We start from the raw sequence: 22593 nt of genomic DNA, 5'->3' as shown, positions 1-22593 counted from the left end.
CATTGGCCTAATGGAGGAATGATATTGTTGGTGTCTTTCTGTATCCAAAGAGTCAAGAAGTTTGAGGAAAAAGAGAGGCAGGGTCTTGAGATGATCAGAGAAGAAATTATCCTCTCATTTTAAAATTTTCTATGGGATGTGAAAGGCTTATATAATGCCCCTTTAGAATCTATTTTTAGTTTGCAAACATTTATTTCTTTTTAAATGCCCTTTTAGTTTCATACTAGCTAGTAAAGCTTATTGGACTGGCTCTCTGTTATCTCTCATAACTGCAAAAATCTAGTGTTTGGGATGGAGACAGCATGTGTATTTCATGAGTGTTTCAGTCTGGGAAAAACCTTCACACATTGTCTCATTGGTAACTACTACTGAAACCAAGAGTCTTTATATATCACTTGCAGATGCCTCTAAAATTAGTCAGAATCCCATGAAAGACTGAAGTGGAACTGTCTGTAAGCATCTTATTTACTTTCCTTATTTTGTGATAATGCTGTATTACCCCATCTGTCAGTTTCTCCTCTTTTTTGATTTCTCCAGTGTTATGGCATCAAAATAATCACTGAATTCTGACACTCAAAGCCATTTCTCTTAGAACAATATCTAATTTTTCATTTGGAAAGCTACTTAGCTGGCAAGCAAAGAACCCAGCTCCCGTAAAACCTGCTTAGAGTAAGGCAGAGTTTGCATGTGTTTAATTTTTCTCCATGAACTTACTAGATGCTTTGCTGACCTCTGACTGTTTGACCCTTTCAAATAAGAAAAGTACCACTGGGAGGCACAGCTGAATTTATACAGATTCAAGGAAGTGGTCAATCAGAGAAATGTGTGGTTACACCAAGAGTTGACTTGTAAGTTTCAGTCAGTAGTCCAATTAGGGAGGAGAGTTCCTGAATGTAAGGAAAATACAAAATCCTTTTGCCTTACATAGAAGGGAGGAAAATTTGTGGCTGGGAAATTCAGAGAAGGCTTTGTGGGACTGGGTTTTGAGACCAATGTGTGCCACAGAATTGGACAGAAAGGCATTCTTGGTGGAGCAAAAGCAAGAGAGGAAGGGAGACAAGAGGTGACCAAACTTTGGGTTTTTTTTTTTTTTTAAAGCACATAAGGTTCTGGGAAGTAGGATTGTCATGGTCCAGTGAAGATTTTAAGTTTCACTAAGGTTTTTGAATACATGTTCAATTTTACATTCATAACTATCTCTCTATAGTCTAATGCTGAATTCCTTAGGAATGTAGTACTCATTGTTTCATAAAAGAATTGCTTATTAATGATCAATATTTGAAAAGAGGTGTTATTTGAGTGAAAAACTTTGTAGATGATACTGAGTCACCGATAACACAGATATGGTTTCTTTGTACATTTGGAGTGAGAATTGGTGGTCATCTTGGTAGCTGTGATATCTGGTTGACTTGTTGAAACTTTGGACATATCCTTTTAAGCACCCCAAATATCAGCTTCATTTTATTATTTTTAAATTTTTAATTTATTTTTTGGTATGGGGGATTGAACTCAGGACCTTGCACTTGTGAAGCAGGTGGCCAAACCACTGAGCTAAATCCCTAGCCCTTCATTTTAAAAACAAAGATAAGGTTATCTAACACACAGAGTTGTATAAAAATCTAATGAGAGAGAACTCTAAAAATCACAAGTCAAAACAGCCTCATATAATGGTCAGACATAAAGAAAATCATTGAATTTTCTCTCGGCCTGGGCCCAATCTCAAATCCAGTGTATTTCACTTTATTTCATTAATTTGGGTGTTCAGTGTTTCTTTTGGTCGGAGGAAGGCATTAGCTATCATAGCTGAGTGGAAAAATAGAAGTTAAGTTACCCCCAAGTCTAAAGAAAGCACACTGATTGCACGATGAAGTGGAAAGAGCTAGGATATAGAATTTGAAGATCCGGGTCTGAGATTTAACTCTGCCACTAACAACCAGGGGATGATGGAGATGTCACTTTTTTCTTTGTGATTTGTAAATAGTTCCTGATGATCTGTACAGTGATTTCCAGCTTGTAAAAATCTAGGAAACACATTTAACACAAAATACCAACAACTCTAGAAAGTAGCAGGAAACAATTTTAAGCAGCAATGTATCCCCAGTCCCCTCCCCATCCCTACCCAGGTGATTTAACTATGCTGTTAATTACCCAGATGTTGTCTTCTGGTCTTGAGCTGGTTTCCTTCTCAGGCTGTGCTCTGTGCACAGGCACACAATCTTTCTGCCCCCTGCTTCCTCTATTAGGAAGAAGAAAGCATCTTAAGATACCCCTCCCACTTAATTGCAGCCTGGATCGAAGTTGGGATGAAAATTTGGGAGGGACGGTCCTGAAGGACAATGACCTCTGATGACCCAGGCCTTTGACAAATTTTCTTAAAACTGTGACTTATTTTTCGTGAGAGTAGAAAGAGAGATCGGTAAGAGTGAATTCAATTGCTTATTTGAATGAATTTCCTACCTGTGTTCAATATATGCAATGGAAATACACTGTACTTGCATTGACCTCTACCTTCATAGGGAAAGTCTGACGAGTGTTCCTATTTACACATTTAAATAATCCACAAGTATACACAAACACTTTGGAACCAGCCAGGGTTTTCAAATTGCAGAATGTGAGTTAAAATTTTAAATATAAGCAGTACTATCAACCAAACAAATATTTTAAAATTACTAAAACAAAGAGAAAGTCATTCAGATACTGGCTAGTGGAAAGTGTTTTATTTGCTTTTTTGCATGTGTAACTAGTCAGGAAAGCTTCTTACAGACTTTGATTTTGTTAATACTACATGGAACAAAAAAAAAATGTAAAGAAATCCAATAAAAGGGCTTGATCTGACTGTATTTATTGGTCTATTAGCCATCTGTCTATCCACCCTCCCAATTTATTCTAATTATCTATTTTACAATCAGTGGTGACTTTTTTTCCCCTGGATTCTGGAACTGTCATTGTTTCTTATTTGTAAGCATTGTCCTCCAAATTTTTAATATGATGTATTTTATAACATGAAAATCAAACAGCAAAATAATGTATTGCTTTGTCCAAGAAACTCTAGGCATAGGTGATGAAGAATAAGGCTGGAGTTTAAATTGAACTGGCAGCAGTTTCTCTGAATGTTGGCATCCGTCCTGACACATCGATGGGATGATTTCCAGTTGAAATCCTTGGCTGGGGTGGGTGGAAAGGATGGGTGTGACTGTTTTTGGTCTTTACTCAAGAAAGGCCTTAATTTATTCAAAGCTGCCAGGGACCAGGACACGTTTCAGATCCTTAACTTCCAGCTCTGGTTCCTTGGAGCAGGTTTCGTGCTCTCAGAGAGTTGTCATCAGAGGATTTTGGAGCAAAAAATGATAGGGCCCAACCCACTGACTTTTAAACACTGATAGCCTTATTCCTGTTTGCTGGGGGGAAAAATGACCCTTCTTTGCTTTCTTTCCCCTTGCTTCCCTTCTTTTTCCCCCTCTTCTGATTTTTTCTCCCCTCCCTTATTTTCTCCTACATACCATTCCCTTAGTCACCTCCCTCCAGTTATGTAAGATTGTTCTTCAAAAGGCAACATGGAGCAAAAAGCCAGTTGTCTAATAATTCACATCGAAGCTTGGAATTTAGGAAATTCTTGATTCTTTTTTTTCTGGATCTGGTACCTCACCTATTCACAGTGGCTGTGGGTGCTAATCAAAAAGATCTGATAGTGAATTACTCAAAACTGTACTTCATTTTGCCTTCATAGATTCATATCAGTAGACATAAGACAAGAATTTGCCTGCAAGCAAACATATTCAGAGTTATTCCTCATGAAAACTAAAATGAATGTTGGCATAAAGGAAAGGCCATGTAAATAGCACTTAATTTCTTTTAGGCTGGTTGCTTGAGTTTTATTAAGCTCAGCCTTCTTGTTTAGGCCCGGGGGTATTTGGGAGCACAGAATCTATTTACTTTCCTAGCCACCTTAATCATTAGTCCCATACTAGAGATGTGTGTCCTGGGTTAGGTGGATTTGAGTAACTTTGGCTTCCATTTTGGAATTTTAAGGGTATTAGTTATCGAACAAGAAATGGACATTCTTCTTGGTGGACACAGATGCTGGTTCTGTATGGACAGTGTCTCCAGAAAAGAAAGCAGATGGGAGATTACATGATGTTCTTGTTTCATAAATTTGGGAACTTCTACAAATATCTTCAAAATTTTGAGGACATTCTTCTCACTTGGTTGTACAATGTAATGAGTGTTCCCACATTGTTCTCGTATGGTTGGTAAGGGTGGGCAACAAGAAGGGGAGAGGGGATTGACTCAGGATACAGCATGTGGGGAGAGTGTGTGTGTTTTTCAAACTATCCTTTCCTTAAAGCCACCAGTTAAAGCAGGTGTTTAATACCCTGTATTGCTGAAGAACCAATTCAGAGGACTAAGTAAAGCTTGCCCAAATCAGATGAGAAGAGGCCAAGTGGCCTTTTGAAGGAGTCTGCCTATTTTGTGAGCTGTAGGTTTTCCACTATTCCAAAGGTTTTCCACCTTCCCAAAGGGAGGTTCACCTCCCTTTGCCCAAACCTTTGATATCACCACTTCTCTCATTTAGGCACAAAGAAAGCAAAATTTCTCTATTTGGCAGCTTTCCCTGCTTTATGTGGGGGGATAAAGCATTTATACCACCTATTTAATAGTTTCTCTCTTACCTTCCCAAGGTCCTTTGGTGGATTGTGATAGTAATCTGAAAGCCCAGGTTCCAGATTAGAACCTTATTGCTCCTGCAGGCTGAAGGAGGAAAGCATTGTCTCTTGCTTATTTGCCAGCTTCTTCCCAGCTCCTAGAGAAGTACTTCTTGCAGTAGAACCACTGAGCTAAATCCCCGGCCCTTTGTCTACGGTTTCTGATGATGACCTTGATGTTGCTTCTAATTTGTTTGCCATTAAGGATTAAGCTGAGGGTTCTCTGTTGCCTCCAGGAAATGTCTCCTCTTTCGTTTATATTCGGTCATTACCTCTTTCTATCTTTCAACAAGCAATAATTGGCCAAGATAAGATTTAGAGTTTGCAAATAGGCTTCTGGGCCATCCCTTTTTCTTCCATATTGAGCCCAAGAGAAAATGTGGAGCAAAGAAACAATCTTGAAATACCTCATGGGAAGCACTAAAGCATTCATGTGCTATTTGATCTCTGTATTAAAGATCACAGAACCTATGGCTGTTATTTAGTAAATAATGTATCTAGGTTTCTAAGACTTGGGAGGCTGTCTTTCTATTGCCACAGGGCATAGCTACCTTCTCTCCTATATACACTGACATTTGTCTTTGCCTGGGTAGAAAGAGCCCTGGGGAGAATGTTTTGCTTTTTGAGTTTAGTTTCCATATTTTATTCATATTTGCACCCCTGGTACCAAATGTATGATTAGACACAACATAGGCAGTCAATAAATATTCATGATTGGTGATTTAGGGTAACATCATTTGTTCTGTGGGTGTTTCATCTGTAAAATGAAGACATTGGTCTAGGGTAGTGATGGTGAATCTTTCAGAGCTTTTAATGTTAAACAGCCTGCTGCAGCACGCATGCCATAGGTTTGCCACCATTGGTATAGGGTTTTTTTATGGGGATCTTGCAGCTTTACCAGTCCTTTAGCTTGGCATTTCAGTTCTTGTAGTCATTTATCTCCTTACTCCTTTACGTAGGCTTCTGGCACCCAAAATGTTGTATTTATCTTTCTTCTTAATTCTGCCTTCTAGTTTTCAAACATCTTGTGTCCTGCTAATCCTAGAAAAGCTTAGTTGTGGATAAGGCTCTTTGGGTTTTGTGTCTTTGGGTAGTCGTGTCCTAATAAAAGCTGACAGAAGCATTCTTTAGTTTTCTACCCCCTGAAAGGCTCTCTGTGTAACCTGTTACCTCTTCTACATATTGGGCCATAGTTTGTTGACTTTCAAACAATGTATGTACACAATAGCAAAAAATGTTTGATAGTGGCAAATATAGATGAAGGCAAGGCATTTCTTTGTTTCCCTCATATATGCCATGAGCCTTATTGAACACACTGTGTCCTCTTTAAAGCTCTGTAAATATAACTAAGGTTTAGGTTTCATAGCCAGAGTCCTTAGTAACTGTACATAACATATTTCTCTCATACACCAACCACCGCTGAAACTATCCCTCACCTTTCACGCTTGCTCATGTTTTCACAACTGATTTACAGGTTTGACTGTGATACCTGAGTTCAGGCTCTATACACAAGGAAGAAAAAAAGTAAATATAGAGGCTACAATTTTTCTTCCAGCTATATCAATCCTCCTTCTCAGATGGCAGTGCTAACAAGTCTGTACATCAGGGTAGGCTGCCTTCTCCTGAATCAGGTAAATCTAATTTTTTTTACCCATCTGTAGGTCTGAAATGTTAAGTTTCCAAATAGAGTTTTGGTAAACATTTAGGGAAATGTGCACAAAATACTTCGCATAGAAAGTGTTGGGTAGTGTAAGCTATTAGCTGGTTATAAGTAGCAGCTTTTCTTCTACTGTTATTCAGTCAATTTTGTTCATTGTGGTGGGGAAACCACCATAGGAAAGGATTTGAGAGAAGTACTTTTTGCCTCTGGTTTACCAGTTTACACTGATAGGACTTCAGAGTTAACGGTCCTGTGCAGCAAGGGGCAAGCCACTCTTGGGCTGACAAATGTGATTTCAATTCAGCTGCAGTAACAAAAACATAAGCCAAATCCCTTTATAAAACCAGTCCGCTGCAACGTGGCTTTTCTTTCCTATGAAAGAAACATTTTTCCCAAAGGAAGAAGGTGAGTATATTTGGGAAGATGAAGTGATTAGAAACAGTTATTTTGACCTACTTGTTTGCTGTTCTATCATTGATAGAAACTAATGGCAACCAACCCAGAATGAGCGTATTTCTAATATTCTACATTTTGAATAAAGATGTAAATGGAAGCAGGTATTCTGTTACTGTATGGAACATGATCCTATGTTCCATCTCATAGAGATTTTTTTTTCATTTGGAAGCCTTGAAGTGCATATTTATTTGAGAGAGATTAAGCGTGCAGATTGCTCTTTCAAATGGTTTGTTGTATTCTGTTTTTTCCCTAACTGAATTCTGTTGAGTTTCTATGAGTTGTCACATTTTTTAGTAAGTAATAACTGTGTCAAGCTGTGCTGACAAAATGCCCCCACATAACTGTTAATAAGCATTGTCATTTTAAGCATGAAACAGTTTAGCTAATGATTTATCTCTTATAATGCAGCACTCAGGGCAGCTGTATGATTCGTCTCTTTAGCAAGTCAAGTAATTTCTTTAACAAAATGTTAAGCACAGATGGGCCATAAGCTGTCAGTTAACTATTATTGTGTCTGCATCTGCTGGCTTTCAATGCACTGTTTTATGTATCCAGTCAAGTCACTTAGCTGCAGCTCCATGAAAGGCTGAACCTACCCTGATTGGCAAATAAAATGTTCATTTGTCTCTTCTTCCTATTGTTTTGTTTTGGTAACACATGTCAGTGGCTCAATTACCCAGTTCATTAACAGCTCCCAAAGGACACGATGGCTAGCCTGTGATAAGAGGGCAATTGTGGCACATATGGTCTATAATGGCCTCTCTCTTGGCAATTGTAAATAAAAGTCACTTGGCCCTTTGCCTTTTCACAAGAACTACTGTTTTCCTGTTCTCCTTCAGTGTGCCAATTACCTCCCTCTGCTCCACTGGACCCATCCCTGTAAACGAAAACTTAGCTGACTGCTTTTAGAAACATGGAACCTTAATATAAATTGCAGCCTGGGTTCTTAATTTTAATTATGAGGGACTTTTAAGCTTTTGAGGGGGAAAGTTCTTAGTACCGGAGATGATTCTTAGAAAGCTGTTAGCTGATTAATTCGTTAACTGATCAGTTTTCCTAATTGACTAGCAGCACATTTTCTTGGGTTTTAGTCTCCTTTTCTCTTTGAAATGTGCTGGTGGTGGTTACCATGGAGTTTCACAAAGCCATTTATTATTATTTTTAAAAAATTGCAGATAGAAGTAGCTTGTTCAGTTCGGCAGTGAACAATCCTTGCTGGTTGAGAGAGGTTCATGTCACAAAAGAAATTCTTGTTACACACACACACACACACACACACATGCACGCACACGCCTGTAGACAAAGGGTTTAATAAGTCACTGGGTTAATTTGGGTCGACATCAGGGTTCCTAAATCAGGAAAGAATTCCTCTTTTGCTTTAAGCCCTTGAAAAGTGGTGCTTAAACAGGTACAGCATGGTCAGTATTTCCTGGCTCCTGTAAGCAAAATGTTGTTTGAATCAGGAGGTTAGAAAGGGCACAAGCATGCTTTTATTTAAATATCACTGAATACAGCTACTTTCTTTCCAGCTGGTTGTTACAGAGAAGGCCTTTCAAAGGACTAATGGTTAGGTGATGGCTGATGGGGGAGAAGTTCACCTGCAGAAAGGTGTCTGAAAGTTGCTCACAGAAAACCTGACCATACCAGAAAATCAAATTTAGGTCACCCTTAGGAGGTGGGGTCTTTGGGTGCCACTCAGTCCAGCACCTCAGACATAACTTGGCCACTCTGCCAGTTCCTGTGGCACTCCCAGGGATGCCCTCAGACCTCTGCTGGACCGCGCCCATGGCTGGGCTGGCCGTATTTATAACCAATCTGTACTCTCCTCCCGGGGCAGCAGGCACTCGGGGAGTTGTCGAGTGTCAGGGTTTATTTGTGTTATTTTGATTAGCCCCAACCTGGCAGGAGCTTATTTTCCTTCTAATGACCTCATGCTGTGAGCCGGCAGCTTCCGAAGGAAGGGCTTGGGTCAGAGGGGAGGGGAATAGCTTTACATTTCTCTAGCCAAAAATCAGGGACACTGCTGGGCAGGAACAAGGCTAGGTAAATGGCTGGAGGGCCTGAATTAGGAAACAAAGCAAACAAACAAACAGAAAACAACCTTTTCTGGACAAAGTGTGGCATAGATCCTTGACAAAAATCATCCTTTAAAATTTTTTTCTTGTTAATTTTACACTTGGTAAAAATATTTCACTGGCCCATTTGGAGGAGAAATAGCTGGAATAACAAGACCTTTCTACACTCTTCTCATAAACCCCTCATTAGGTTATAAAGCATCTCTCCAAGAGTAACAACTAAGAAAATCCTGATTACTGGAGTTTTAGATCCGGGTTAAGAAATTCACGAAAAATAAATTTACTGCCTGATAGGTTATTAGGTTACACAAGTTCCAGCTATATTTTAGGATTCTGTGGTGAATTTTTGGTATGTGCCTTCGAAGGTGTATCTCTTCTTTTCTCAGCATATCTACGCGTTGAAAACACTAAAAAATTAAGTCGCCGATTACTCCTTAGCTTTGTGAATTAATGTGGAAGAGAAGCCTGCAGGTGCTGAAGTCTCTTAACTGGCTTGGATTAACCCCTACTGTGCATCCATTTTGGCTTTCCCCCTCCTCCCCTCTCTGGAAAAAGAAACACCCAACGTCCCCTTTCTCATCCGCCAGGCATCCTTTGTGTCTCCTGCACCCCGCCAGGCAGGTGTCAAAACCCTGAATGAGGGTAAATGCCCCGCTGATGGATTCCACAGATGGAGCGTGGAAATCGGTAGAATAGGCCTCAGCCACAGGCCATTTCTTGGGATCCAACAAAAGCCTCCAAATAAGTCAACAAAAATCCCAAAGATCACAAAGGGAAAATGTCATTTGTCATTTACTGTGGGCCTGTGAGGGAATATCAGTCTTGCCTTGCTCCTGACTTTCACCCGAGTAAACACGAGAGAGGTCACTCACATCTTTCTCAGTGTAAAAGGGCTGCTTCAGGTCAGAAACCAGTTAGCTGTCCCTTTGTACCCTCTGGGTTGTATGGCAGAGCTCTCCAGGGCTGGAGGCATCCTGCACCTAGCCAGGTGGGTGCTTCAGACTCAGGTGGACCTGCGGAAGCCCTTGCAGCCTATCCTACCGAGGTGCCCACATGTCCACATGTGGTCAGGCTCGATGTGAAGCGGTGTGGTGCAGTGTCCAGGAAGGGTTTTGGTTTTTTTTTGTTGTTTTTTTGTCTTGTGCTTTCCTCTGTGACACACAGCTTGGAGTAAAAAATGTGGACAAGTCTACCTCAGACGGATGAAAACTAACGAAGAGCCTGTTGGATTTGGTTTGGGGTCATTTCAGAGAAGCAAGGGATGACTAGGAAGTTTGTCCTCCATAGGTCCTCCTCCCCTGCCTCCTCCCCATGCCTGTAAATCATGTTGCATTATATCTAGGGCAAACCTAGAGTTTAAATGGTTGTTGTGTTTTGATTCCTTAATTATTCAAATGAAAGTTCTTGATGAGAAGAAAGTGTGCCAAATTCATGCCTGTGAATTATTTTGTTTCTCCATTTTTTGCCTGTCTCCAATCTCTGAATTATATTTGTCTGGAAACTAATAATTGCAGAATTCCATGTGACTAAATCCCTATAAAATTGAGGCAAGATTTCATGTATAATAGCGTTAACTAGGATAAAATATTTCCTGAGGCTCCAGAAGAGGTCACAAGGGGCTAGCGGACAAAGACACACTTTCTAATTCTGTAATTCCTCCTTTAATTAAACTTCATGCTTGGTCTGCTGGTGGTAACACTTTTGCCTTCTTCTCATTTTGATTTGTTTCTGAAGGAATAGTTTGTAATCTGATGGGGTCTGACATTTGTCGATCACTTGATTTTCCTTTCTTTTTACTGGCAGTGTCCATTTTCCCAAGTCTAGTCTTGAGAATTAGTTAATGTGAAATTATTGGGATAATCAAAAATTTGGCTTTGTTAGGAGAAAGATGTAATGGATTTTCTTATAAAATGCAGAATTGAAACACTGAAGAGCTCAGTGAGAGGTTACATTTTCCAGTTACTGCTCTGGAAGTTCTGCCGAGTAATGTAGGAACACTCCAAAATGCTTCAAGTTATTTATTCCTATACTTTTGCTTAAGCAGAACTGTACAGCTCTTGATAGCCTTTTGCTAAATACAGTATAATGAAAAATCCCCAAAGGAGACTTCAATAAAGATATACAAGTTACCATTTCAACTGAGTGCGGTAAATGTTAGGTTCCAGAATGACCCAGGATGTTAAGACCAGTGAACTGTTTATGAAGATTTTTAGTGGAGGCTGCTAATGGCCTGGCTCTTTTGATTTTTAAAACTCATGCCATACTTGGGCCAAATTAATTCCTTTTTGTTTTGTTTTGTTTTATCAGTGTTTAAAAACCAGAACAGAGCTGGAGATTTAGCTCAGCGGTGCTGTTGCCTGCCTCACAGGTGCAAGGTCCTGAGTTTGATCCCTGGTACCCCCCCAAAAAAAGTATAAAAACCAGAGCAAATTTCAATACATTTATAAGGTTCAATAAATTTTTGTCCAAGTGAATTGAGTTCCTTTGGAAACATATTTTGATTTGATGTACAGTATTGGTCCAAGTGTCCTGTTTCTGTAAATTACTTATGATTCTGGGCAGTCTTTGAAAAATTGAGAGAAATGTTACCAATAGTGGCTATCAATGAAATGACTGACATTTGAGTTACTATTTTGGGTCATTTCCCCTGTTGCTGTTTAAAAGGACAGCGTGTGTGCGTGTGTGTGAGTGTGTGTGTGTGTGTGTGTGTGTGTGTGTGTGTGTGTGTGTGTGTGTGTGTGTGAAAAGAACCAACACTTTTTTAGATACTCTAGTCTAGAGGAGAGGGAGAGAATGTTCTTTGAAATCGTAGGCCTGGATTAACTCTACCTTCCTTAGCTGTGTGGCCTGTTTATTCTCAGAACCTCAGTTTCCTGTGTTGCGCAGTGGGTAAGTACTTAAAAGGGCTGTGGCGCAGTTCCCCAGGGAATGGAGAAAAGTCATCCTCCTGGACAGGTTTGTTCCCTGGCCATCTGTGACTCTGAGAACTGAATCTGTCAGACAATGGCTTGCGAAGGGGTTCTGATCCTAAGAGTTCAAACTTTCAAAATCACATAGCCATAAATTGGAATAAAATCTGTGAGCTGTTTTGCAATTTAAGGCAACAAAGTTTCCATTTACAAGGCTGTGCACTATGAATTGATGTACATTTTCTTTTTTTTTTTTTAAAGGTTTTTTATTTTATTTATTTATTTTGGTACCAGGGATCAAACTCAGGACTTTGCACTTGTGAGGCAGGCATGGTGCCCCTGAGCTAAATCCCCAGCCTTGATGTATATTTTCTTGTGGGAGCTACTCTGCAATTTCAAAATTTGGGAACAATATCTGTATCTAATGAATAATGAAGCACGTTTTTGTTTGTGAGGGTATTGAGAAATACAACTGTGCAACTTAAATGTAATTGAAAATCTCCCTGTGGTACTAAGGGTGTACAACAGTAAGAGTCCAAAGAGATTGTATTGAGTCTAGTTTCTATACTGTAGCAGTTTGTTAACTCATTTAGTTGGCATCACTGTGGTGGGCTTCCAAGCTACAGCAGTAGATACTCTGTACAAAAATGTATATCATTTCTTTCTATTAAACTACTGGAAGAAAGGCTTGTTTTTACTTTCACGTACTGTTTAGGATCTATTGTCTAATCTGTTCTAGTAGCTTGAGTAAAACTGAGAATATAAAATACATAATAGCAGCATGTTCTCTGTATGTAGTTAAAAGTGAGATTTAAGTTTTAGATTTGTTCTTGTTGAGAAATGAATTATTCAAATTCAGGTAATTATTGTGAATTACATTCTACATGAACGAGGAATGTTATTGTGATATAAGGAATAGTAGTAGCATTTTCATCTTTAGAAAGAGCTAGTTTTTTCCTTGCTAGTAAATTATCTCCGGGTTGCTGACTTCACATATTTTGAAGCCCACATCCTTTTGGGGTTTACACATGGGGAAGGGTTAGAATTTACTTGTAAGATTGTGGCTTCATATTGCCAAGAATGATCAGTTGCTTCAAATAATTTTTCAGTACAAAAATCGGGCCAGTTTTTTCCTCAATGTCTTTTGAAATGATGCTGCATGGAGGTTTTGCTAGTTAGATATAAGTTTTCCGTAGCTTTTGGATAAATGGTCTAGAACTGAAAGTAGCGATTTGTAAATTTGTTAGCAAATTTTATTTGTGGTGGTGAAGGCTGTCCTACTGAACTCTTAAAAATGTTGTGTCTTCATAATTGCTAGTTTGTGGTAGTTCTTCATCTTAAAAAACACACACTTGCCCCATCTCTTTGAAAAAAATGTTGCTAGTTATTACCACTGGAAATGCAGGTATATAATTTCATAAGAAACTTTCCCAATACTTTTTGAGCATCAGTGTCCCAAAATTCATCTAAATAAATGCTGGAAGACTTGCAGGAGCAGACTTCTCAGTCCACAGATGTACAATAGTGTCAGAGAAATCAGTGTTAGAGCGAAACTGGAGTTTCATCCTACACTTCTATCCACTCAGTGTGCACACAGTGAGCACCTACTGTGTTCCAAGGGTCCCAGCAATGAAAGAGGCATAACAGAGCTCGTCTTCTGGGGATGTGGATTGTTAAGGTGAAACACAGTGGTCTTGACCCTCAGGATTAATTCTCGCTGGTGCTTGTAAACCTAACCGGTCTTTTTCTTTGGAAAACCAGAGATGATTTTGATTAATTGATCTGACAGCGCATGGCACATCATATTTACTTGGGAGAATTTAATAACCCCAGAGACTCCCAAAGGAAACATGAAAATTTCCAAATACTCTTATCCTAATGGGGGTCACAGTCAGAGAATGTGCAAGATTTAGGGTTCCTGTAGGCAAAGGGCATTTTGGGGCAATCCCAAACCATTGAATTTTTCACCTGAGTTCATCCTGGAAACAAAAGTCAGAGCGACAGAAACTGGAGGTCTGGAAGGAAAACATTTTGTGGAAATGCATTATTTTCTTAGGGCAATACGTGATTTGCTTCTTAGGGAGTGTTACTTACAATTTAAAAATACATAGGTAGAAGTGACTTTTTTGATAAATTGGGGTAGGAAGTATTTTATATTCTAGGAAAATTTGATAAGGGAAAGAGTTCAGTTGGAATACTGGAGATGGTTCTGCAAGTGTGCTTATTTTTTATTGTTTTGGTACCAGGAATTGGACTCAGGTCCTTGCACTTGTGAAGCAGGTGGAACCACTGAGCTCAATCCCTGGCTCTCTGCAAGTGTGTTTAGAACAGGCAGGATCAGCATCAGTCATCAGCAAGTGCATTAGAAATGTAAATTCAAGGGGCCCAGGCCAGGTCTGAAACTGAGGAAGGGCAGTCAGCAGTCTGTGTTGTACCGAAACTCGGGTGATTCTAGCTCTCCCCAAGCTTGAAAATCACAACTCCACAATTATGTGCAGATTACTGCTCGTTTAGTTTAGTTCACCTTTATCAAATATATGTGTGTGTAATTTGTATCGGGAACTTTTGACGCATAGACTTCAGTGCATTGTACTTCTTTTGTTTTTATGCACTAGTATTTGTTTTCAGTTCCATTCACTTTAATTTTTCATATAAACTGCATTACTGATACACTCTCTTGCCTCTTCATTTCACACTGTGTATAGAATACATTAAAATATTAGAAAATTTAGGATCATATTTACGATTTCATTTTGGATATGTACCTTTTTGGGCTACTTATAATTTACAGTGAAATAGAATGAAATTTTAGATTTCTGCATGGCAGATTTAGATCGGAACTTAAGAAATTACATGTGTAGGACATTGTAACACATTCTACACTCTTACTTGGCTTCAAGTGCCACTTGTGCCTGCCCAGATCTGACCACCCCGAGGGTGCCAATGATTTGCCTTGACATCGACATAAATAACATGCAATTTTCTGGTTCATTGTTCATGTTTGCAAACAGCACATCTCAGTCTCTTTGGAGAATCCCCCAATTCATTGGAGAGTTTTCCGAGGACATTTGGCTGTCCTTGGGAGCAAGGCTGCTGTGGCTCTTCTTCTGGTTTGAGGTCCTGTCCCCAGTGGCCCTGGAACAGGTCTCTGCCTCCTGCCCCAGTGCCTGGAGCAATCTGCTCTCCTGCTCAGGGCCCTGCTCTGATGTGGCCTCAAACCCCTGAATGTTCTGTGGGCCACAGGTGCTCTATTAAAGTCACAACCCATTTTACTGTGGGAGCCCAAATGTAACCCCAGCAGAAATGGGAAAATGCTGCTCTTTCCTGCCTCATCAAATCCTGGCCTGGAAATGGCACTGCTTACCCCTCACACTTTGCTATCTTTTATCGCAGCGTCTTCTTCCTATAGGATTCAGACCATGTTCTATGGAGAAGACTCAGTAATGTACAGTAAGGCAAATTTTATCTGATCCCCTAGTTCCTAGTTGTTTTTTTTTTTTCTGGACGCCTGCACATTAAAATTTGAAATCCCTTTCCTTATATGCGCACAGGTAAATAAATGCAAGCATTGTGGGGAGGGGCTGAAGTGAGGTGGACTTTGTGGGGCACTGGGGCCATGCTGTCACTTGGGACCCCATGCCAAGGAGGGCCTTGTGCTCTGCTGTTGCTGTTTTGGCATTTGTAATTGTTATTTTTTTTCTTATTCCAGTACCGGGGATCAAATACAGGACCTTGCACTTGCGAGGCAGGTGCAGTGCCACTGAGCTAAATCCCCGGCTGTAATGATGTTTTGAACAGGGACCTCACATTTTCTTTTTGCACTGAGCACCTCAGATGCTACCTGCCCATTCTGCAGGGATCCAGACTCTGAACTTCAGCTAGGGACAGTTCATAGACAATATCACCTTCTTTTTAGATCAGTTATTCAGATTTACATTAATACAGTATAAATTCACTTGACAGCATTTCCCCATATCTGCTTATGAGACTACTTTGGAACATGATTTTCAAATAAAAGTAGTGGAATCTGTAAACACATAGTCCTGCAATCGTTTGCTTTTATTGGTTTTTAGGTATTAAGTTGATTTTGGAATATTTTTAAAGAAATCGCATTTGCCAGCAGAATTCTCAATGACAAGGCTGGTGGAAATTTACCAGCAACCAAATTAAGTGTGGTTTCTTCGTTAGACACCAGTGAAGTGCTTACTAAGTTGCCAAGTGCAAGGCTGTGGAAGTAAACCTGGCCGTTTCCTATGACCGCAGAACGATAGAGAGCCAGACAATTATTTTTGCCTGGGGAGCAGAGAGATGGGATAAGGGAACATAGTAAATATCATTCAATAACCTAGTGCACGGAAGGGTCTGGTGTCCTTGGGACGACATCGCGACAGAACCTGCAGATTTCGATCACTGTGGCTTGGTCAGATTTGCTCTTCCCATCGTGTTTTATCATGTCTTTCTTCTGCTCGTGCCTGTAGCCTCAGCGCCCCAGTCCGATGAAGGCTCGGACATTGACTCTGAACCGGATTTGCCGCTGAAGAGGAAACAGCGCCGGAGCCGGACCACCTTCACAGCCGAGCAGCTTGAAGAGCTGGAGCGCGCTTTCGAGCGAACCCATTACCCTGACATTTATACCAGGGAGGAGCTGGCCCAGAGGGCGAAGCTCACCGAGGCGAGAGTGCAGGTACGGACGTCCAGCCGTCCACAGCTCACTTAAATCCAGAGAGGAAACAGCAGCACACTCTCCTCCCAAACGTATGTTAATCCAAGAAAAGAAGTGTGTTAGGAATGGATGTCGAGGTGGATGCGCAGTTTTAGATTTAAGAGAATCTGATCCTCTCTTTTAGGATGCTCGAGAGTTCAGGTTATCCACACTGGCTTGTCATTTCCTTATTGTTCAACGAGCACTTCACAGACTTCAGGGTGATGTCTGGCTAATAACAAACACATTTTGAGTGGTTATCCTGTGGCAGGGACCACTTTAAATCCCTTACACAAATTAACTCACTGAGTCCCTGTAACCCCGAGTTGATGCTTTACCATCCTCGATTTATAAATGAAGAAACGGAATCTTAAGTTAAATACCCGAGGTTACACAGCCGCGTGCCTAATACAGAGATAATTGGGCCCCACACACTTCACCACTTGTGCCTTTCCATTAGGAAAAGGTGCATAAGGCAAAGTCCTTCCCTTTAAGGAATCTATAGTCTGGAAGTATTTCAAGGAATTACATTATTTTAAGATCATGTTGAATTATCTTTTGAACTCTTACAAGTGCTCTGAGCCTTCTGGAAGGGTCTACATAGATGTAATATGCTCCTATCGATGTAGAATAATGTTTTCATTGTCAAAGGTGAACTTTTCCTCTTGCATTGATTTTATAGATTATAAAAGAGTTAAAGTGTCTGGGAACGCCTCATTGTCCCAGGAATTAAGTTACCTCATCAGGACATGTGGTATGTTTCTCTTAGCTACTTGGATTTCACAGTCAAAGTCAGGCTGGCATCTTGGCAGTGAGCTTCTCAGTTTACATGGTACCAAGATTGATCGGCACATATACAATCCATTATCTCTCCAATCATGGCATTTTACAGAAATAACCTCTTCCAGGCTGCAGAGTCTAGGTAGAGGGATTATTCTATTTGGCTGTCCAGATGATCATCACAGTGCCAGGAAAGTCAAGGAGTGTGGAGAGGAGCTAACACAGTTCTCTCCAGGAGCTACAGTCTAACATGGGCAATGAAGTGACCATACAGGGACTTTAGAACACAGCATCTGTCATAGGTTCCAAAAGAGAGGGAAAAACTGCAGTGTGAGTGGAGAAAAGGAAAAGAAGAGGTCTTGGAGCAAATAGAGCTTTAGGCTAGATACCATTTCTGTTGAGCATAGAGTGAGGAAAGCATATTAGTGATAGGGAATTCTGCACACATGGAGTTGATGGAAGCACCTGAGCTACACAGAAGATGGTTTTACATTCTCTTTCCAGTCCAGTTTGCATAGTGCGAGGAGTGGTAGGGTGGTAGAAGACATGTGGTTGGGTAGCCAAGCTGAGGACATCTTACAGAGGGCCTGGGGTGCAGGCTGGTGAGCTCATCTTTGATGTGAAGGCAATGCAGGGCATGGCACAAAGTATGTAGTGGCGGTGGGGTTGGTAAGGAAGGGGCCACAGAGGGAGGGACTCAGAAGTGGGATGTGTGCAGCTGGCTGTGTAAGCCAGCGGTGGATGGAGAGGTGAATGAAGGAGCCACAGCAACAAGAGGTCTTGTGGGGCTGGTGACTTACATTTAGAGCTGTTGAGTTCTTCTACCCATTTCATTGGGAGGCAGGATGCTCCATCCCAGTGAAAAGTATGGAAGTAATCTCCATTCACTGTGGATTACACTGAGTTTACTCTGTATCCCAGTGAAGTTGGCAGAGAAATTCAATACTTCTATATCTTCATATAATAATAATAATTATAACACTGCTGTGTGTATATTATATATATACACATATATATGTATATATGTGTATATATATATATATATATATGTCTTATTTTGATTTTTATTATAGTTCTAGGATTACCTGGTTTAAATGTGTGGTGAGTTCCCACCACATGACAGGGCAAATCCACTTGCTGGGTCTATTCTTAAGAAAGATTATTAGTTCAGAACTCTGTGTGAATAAACAAATTTGTATTTTGAAGAGCTGAGGGGGTGAAGATGACCAAAGCGGAAGGGCATTCAGAGTTGCTCTACCTGATTCCTGCTTTTGTTGAAAACCAGGATGGGGTGCTGAATGAATTTCTAACCCATGTAGCTGTACAGTAGTCTGGCCAAATGAATGTCAGAGGATAATAATAATGGCCCATTAACTTTCAGAGGACATGGGATCAAATCAATAAAGAGCAGCTCATACTTTTCCATACAGTGACCTCCTCTCCAAAGCAGGGCCCTCATTAACGTAACAGCTGTCTTAATGTGGCTTTAACCCGGTGACTCCTCACATTCCTTATGGCCTCGTTAGTTCCCTTGAGACACATCATGTCTGGCACCGGGCTATGATCTACAGCCTAACAAATTCCCTGGAACACCCAGCATATGGATCTTTTACTTAACCCAGCAGGGAAAAAGAAGGGAGTAGTGAATCACTGATTAAAATGCCAGAAGAAAATCCTTTCGTGTCTAGAAGGGTCTGCAAAAGCAGTAGCTAAGTCAGCGTGCACTTTGAGTGACAGCCAGAGAGTATGAGTTAGTTTAATTTGGGGCACCTGAGAAAGCCCAACCCTAAGCCCCCCCAAACTCCAAGCCATATCTACATTCCATTATTTTTCCTCCTGAGGAAAAGTTATTTCTAGATCTCTTCTGGATAGAGATGAGACAAAAGCTATAATAACTTAGGCCTTTGTCAGCATGTCATAAAAACTCATTTGATAGTAGCTGTTTTGTATTTTTCCTGGCTAAATCTAAGTATAAAATCTAAGAGCTGTTGTGCACCAAAGATCATTAGCACACGAGGAGGCACAATGGCAAAGAAGTCTTTTTACTGAAGTCACTGAGCTAGCTTTTCAATGCAAGCGGTGACAAACATTACAGTTTTTTTTTTTTTTTAGGACAGAATTACATGTATGATGTACAAAAGTCTTAATAACCATCTCACCTAAGAATTCCATGAAGCCAGCAAGTATCTTACCAATGAAAGAGTAGAAGACAGGGGCAGAAGCTGCTTGCGGAGAGAGAATTTAAAGGAGTTGGAATACATGGGTTTTGGTTCTAGCTTGCTGGAAGTGTATTTTAAGCAAGTCACTTCACCCCACTGGGCTTCAGGCTTTTGTGTTTTGAAATTTTAAAACTATGGGGTTAGATCAAATGATCTCAGTCTGGGTGAATGGATCACCAGGGTAATCTCGGATGGACTTTAGTAGATTTATACACAGGGTTTGTGGGGGGATAGGGGTTAACTAGATGGAAGTGTCCCCAACTTTCCGCATACTCTCAGATACCATCTTCCATGTGCAGATTAAAAAGTAATAGGATGCATGTTCTTGCAGGGCCCATTTGCATCAATAATTTGGGATTCTCAGGGAAGCCGATAGTGATTTAAAGCCTTTTACCAGATCTGCATAGTCCATAAGTTAGGATAGGTGTGGAATATTCTGAACTCCACAATGAAGTTCTCCACGGGAGCTTGTTCCTGAGGTGTCAAATGCTGTTGTGGGTGCTTTTGCTGTGTCCACGGTCCCTGGAGGTCTGCTCTCCACACAGCAGGCAAAGCTGGGTAGCAGTAGAGATTGGAGGGCAGAGGAGAGTTTGGCATGGGGAGGGAAAGGAGATGGGAAAGAGTGAGACAGTCTGGAGGAACCAGCAGCTTCTCCCCAACTTAGTTAGAAAGCATCACGTTGCACCATTAGACATCACCAAGTTGAGTGTTGATATCAAGCAATTGATAATCTGGTTGTAAATTCTGTTTCTAAGGATTAAGTATTTCATTCTCTCTCCATTTTTTTTTCAAAGAGCATGGCTTTGAAACAAGCCATCTGGAATAATGTAAGTTAGATTGCCTTTGAGGGCAACACCAAAAATGCGAGGCAGTGATTTATTGATGGGCAAAATTAGGCTCACACCACTGGACAATTAGCACTAATCCACGAAACTCGGAAGCAAATTTGACCTAAGCTCCATTCAAGTCCAACTGGCTTTCAATTATCTGAGCTATTTTGGAGCACTTTCCGATGGGCCCATTGGCACAGAGGCATTGGCTATAGAACACAGAGGGGGGAAAAAAGCAATCCATTAATTCTTAGCTTTTTCAGAGACAAGCGTCAATGTGGAAATTTTGACCTAATAGCTAATATCTATTTAACACATAGCTCCTAAGTTTTAAGTGCTTTGATTCTATTGCATTTTTAAGTTGTTACAACTTTTGTGTAGTAATTTACATATATCTGTTCTCCACTGAGCAGAGAAGAAAACAGAAGCTCTTCAAATGTTAAGTGGATAGTTCAAGGTCACAGAACTAGCAAGTGAGGGCATAGAAATCAGAGCCATTTGAAAGAAAAAGTATTCCTGTATCTGTACTATGAAGAGTCCTAAATTTTTCCCAGCTTGTATTGTTTAGAACCTGAATCAATGACTTTACCCATGAAGAGGGAAATTTATTAAACTGTTATTTTTCTTCTGTAATTCACTGACTTTGTTTTTCCCAGTTATCATGATGTTATGGAGCTCTTTCAACTAATTTAAGTATTGCCTCAAAAAATTATAGAACATTGCAATAGTGCCGAAACCCGTGGAGTATTATTATTTTTCAAAAGGCATGGTGATAGTTTTATGGCTGGACTCATTAGGGAGACATATAAGTGAAGTCAAGCGGGGAGATGATGACGAGGCAGGCTGCTGCTTATGGCATGAAGTAAACAGTTGTTTTGAATGTGTCTTGGTGGACGGTGATACCGCACCATAGCTAACTAGTGGTGTGTAACAGGTGACCAAGCAGTGCGTGCCTCCGCCCTCCCTTCTTCCCCACTCTAAGTCATATGTAGGGCCATTACGATGTACTGTGGGGAGAAGAAAATTACACTGGGTTAGAGATCTCAGAACTACACTGCACGGGTACGTAGCTGATTTTGTACGACTTGTGTTTGCCTTACTGGAAAACAGAAACATCGGTGAAAAATTCCTATTCTCTCCCAGAGCGTTATCAAGGACATTCTGTTTCTGTTGTTATTGCTGTTCTTTCCAAAATGAGGAGAAATTTCTGGTACTGGATTTGAGTCTTCAATACCCACCATCTATTTGAGGTGAACTTATTCATTCTTTTGCACTCACTCATATGTGCTGTTCAGTAATTTATCCATTGATTGTCTATGCAGGATTAGTGATTCAATACTGAGTTATTTAGCTTCTGAGTATCAAGTATCAATTATCTTTTCAGATAAATAGATGGTAATAACAACTTTCCAGTAGTATCAGTATTTGGTCCACTTAGGAATTACAATGAATGTGATTTCAGGAGCATTTTTTCCTTACTAAAAAATGAAGATACTTTTTTCTTGAGTTTCAAAGTGCAATGAGGGCATGGGCTACTTCCCAGTTTTCAATGTTAGTATATTTTTCCTTTCATGGTTCTTTTGGCAGCCCAGCTAGTTTTAGAGAATGCAGAAGGCTGGCATTGGTAAATGATTAAAAATTTGGGTTTGATAGCCGGAGACAAGCAGGCCAGTCCTAATTAAGCCCCGCTTCTCACAGGACTAGCCCTCTGGATTTGTTTAGACTAAATTTAAACATTTACATTCTTTCCTTTGGGAAGCTCTTAAATCTTCTGCTGAAGATTTTGTTCCTAAATAAAGATTTGCCTCTTTTTTTTTTTTTTTTTTTTTTTTTTTTTTCAAGACAAGGTCTTGCCATGTAGCTCAGACCAGCCTGGAACTCACTGTGTAGTTCAGGTAGCCCTTGAACTCATGGTGATCCTCCTGCCTCAGCCTCCTGAGTGCTGGTATTAGAAGTGTACACTGCCACACCTGGCCTGATTTTCATTGATTTGTCTTCATCTTTTTATAATAGATATAACAGGTATTATACCATAAACATAAGAATTTAAAAAATACATCTCTTAGTGGATTTACTCAGTACTTTTGATATTCTTTTATTATTGGTTTGGAAAAAATGGCAGCAACCTCCAAAAGCCTTTAATGTCTAGTCTGTTTGGATTTCATCTTTTGAAGGAATTTGTGGAAAGTTATGATGCTCCTTCTTTTATATAATTTGGGCAGTGACAATTTGGCTTTTAAAATTTGGGTTAGGGTGTAG

The 22593-nt window shown here is 40.2% G+C and overlaps 1 protein-coding gene across 2 annotated transcripts in view; it reads left to right on the top strand.

Moving 5' to 3' along the window:
- The window catches only part of Pax3 (paired box 3), a 93302-nt gene that overhangs the window by 47700 nt on the left and 23009 nt on the right, over nt 1-22593 (top strand). For both annotated transcript variants that reach the window (XM_010611803.2, XM_010611802.2), the window contains exon 6: nt 16282-16487. In XM_010611803.2, coding sequence (XP_010610105.1) covers nt 16282-16487 — 206 coding nt within the window. The remainder of the gene's footprint in view (nt 1-16281; nt 16488-22593) is intronic.

The sequence above is a fragment of the Fukomys damarensis genome, unplaced genomic scaffold, assembly GCF_012274545.1.
Source record: "Fukomys damarensis isolate Sample0158 unplaced genomic scaffold, DMR_v1.0_HiC HiC_scaffold_16, whole genome shotgun sequence".
In the NCBI taxonomy this organism is placed as follows: Eukaryota; Metazoa; Chordata; class Mammalia; order Rodentia; family Bathyergidae; genus Fukomys; species Fukomys damarensis.
Note: the sequence above shows the minus strand (reverse complement) of the source record. Positions and strands in the feature narration are given on the sequence as shown.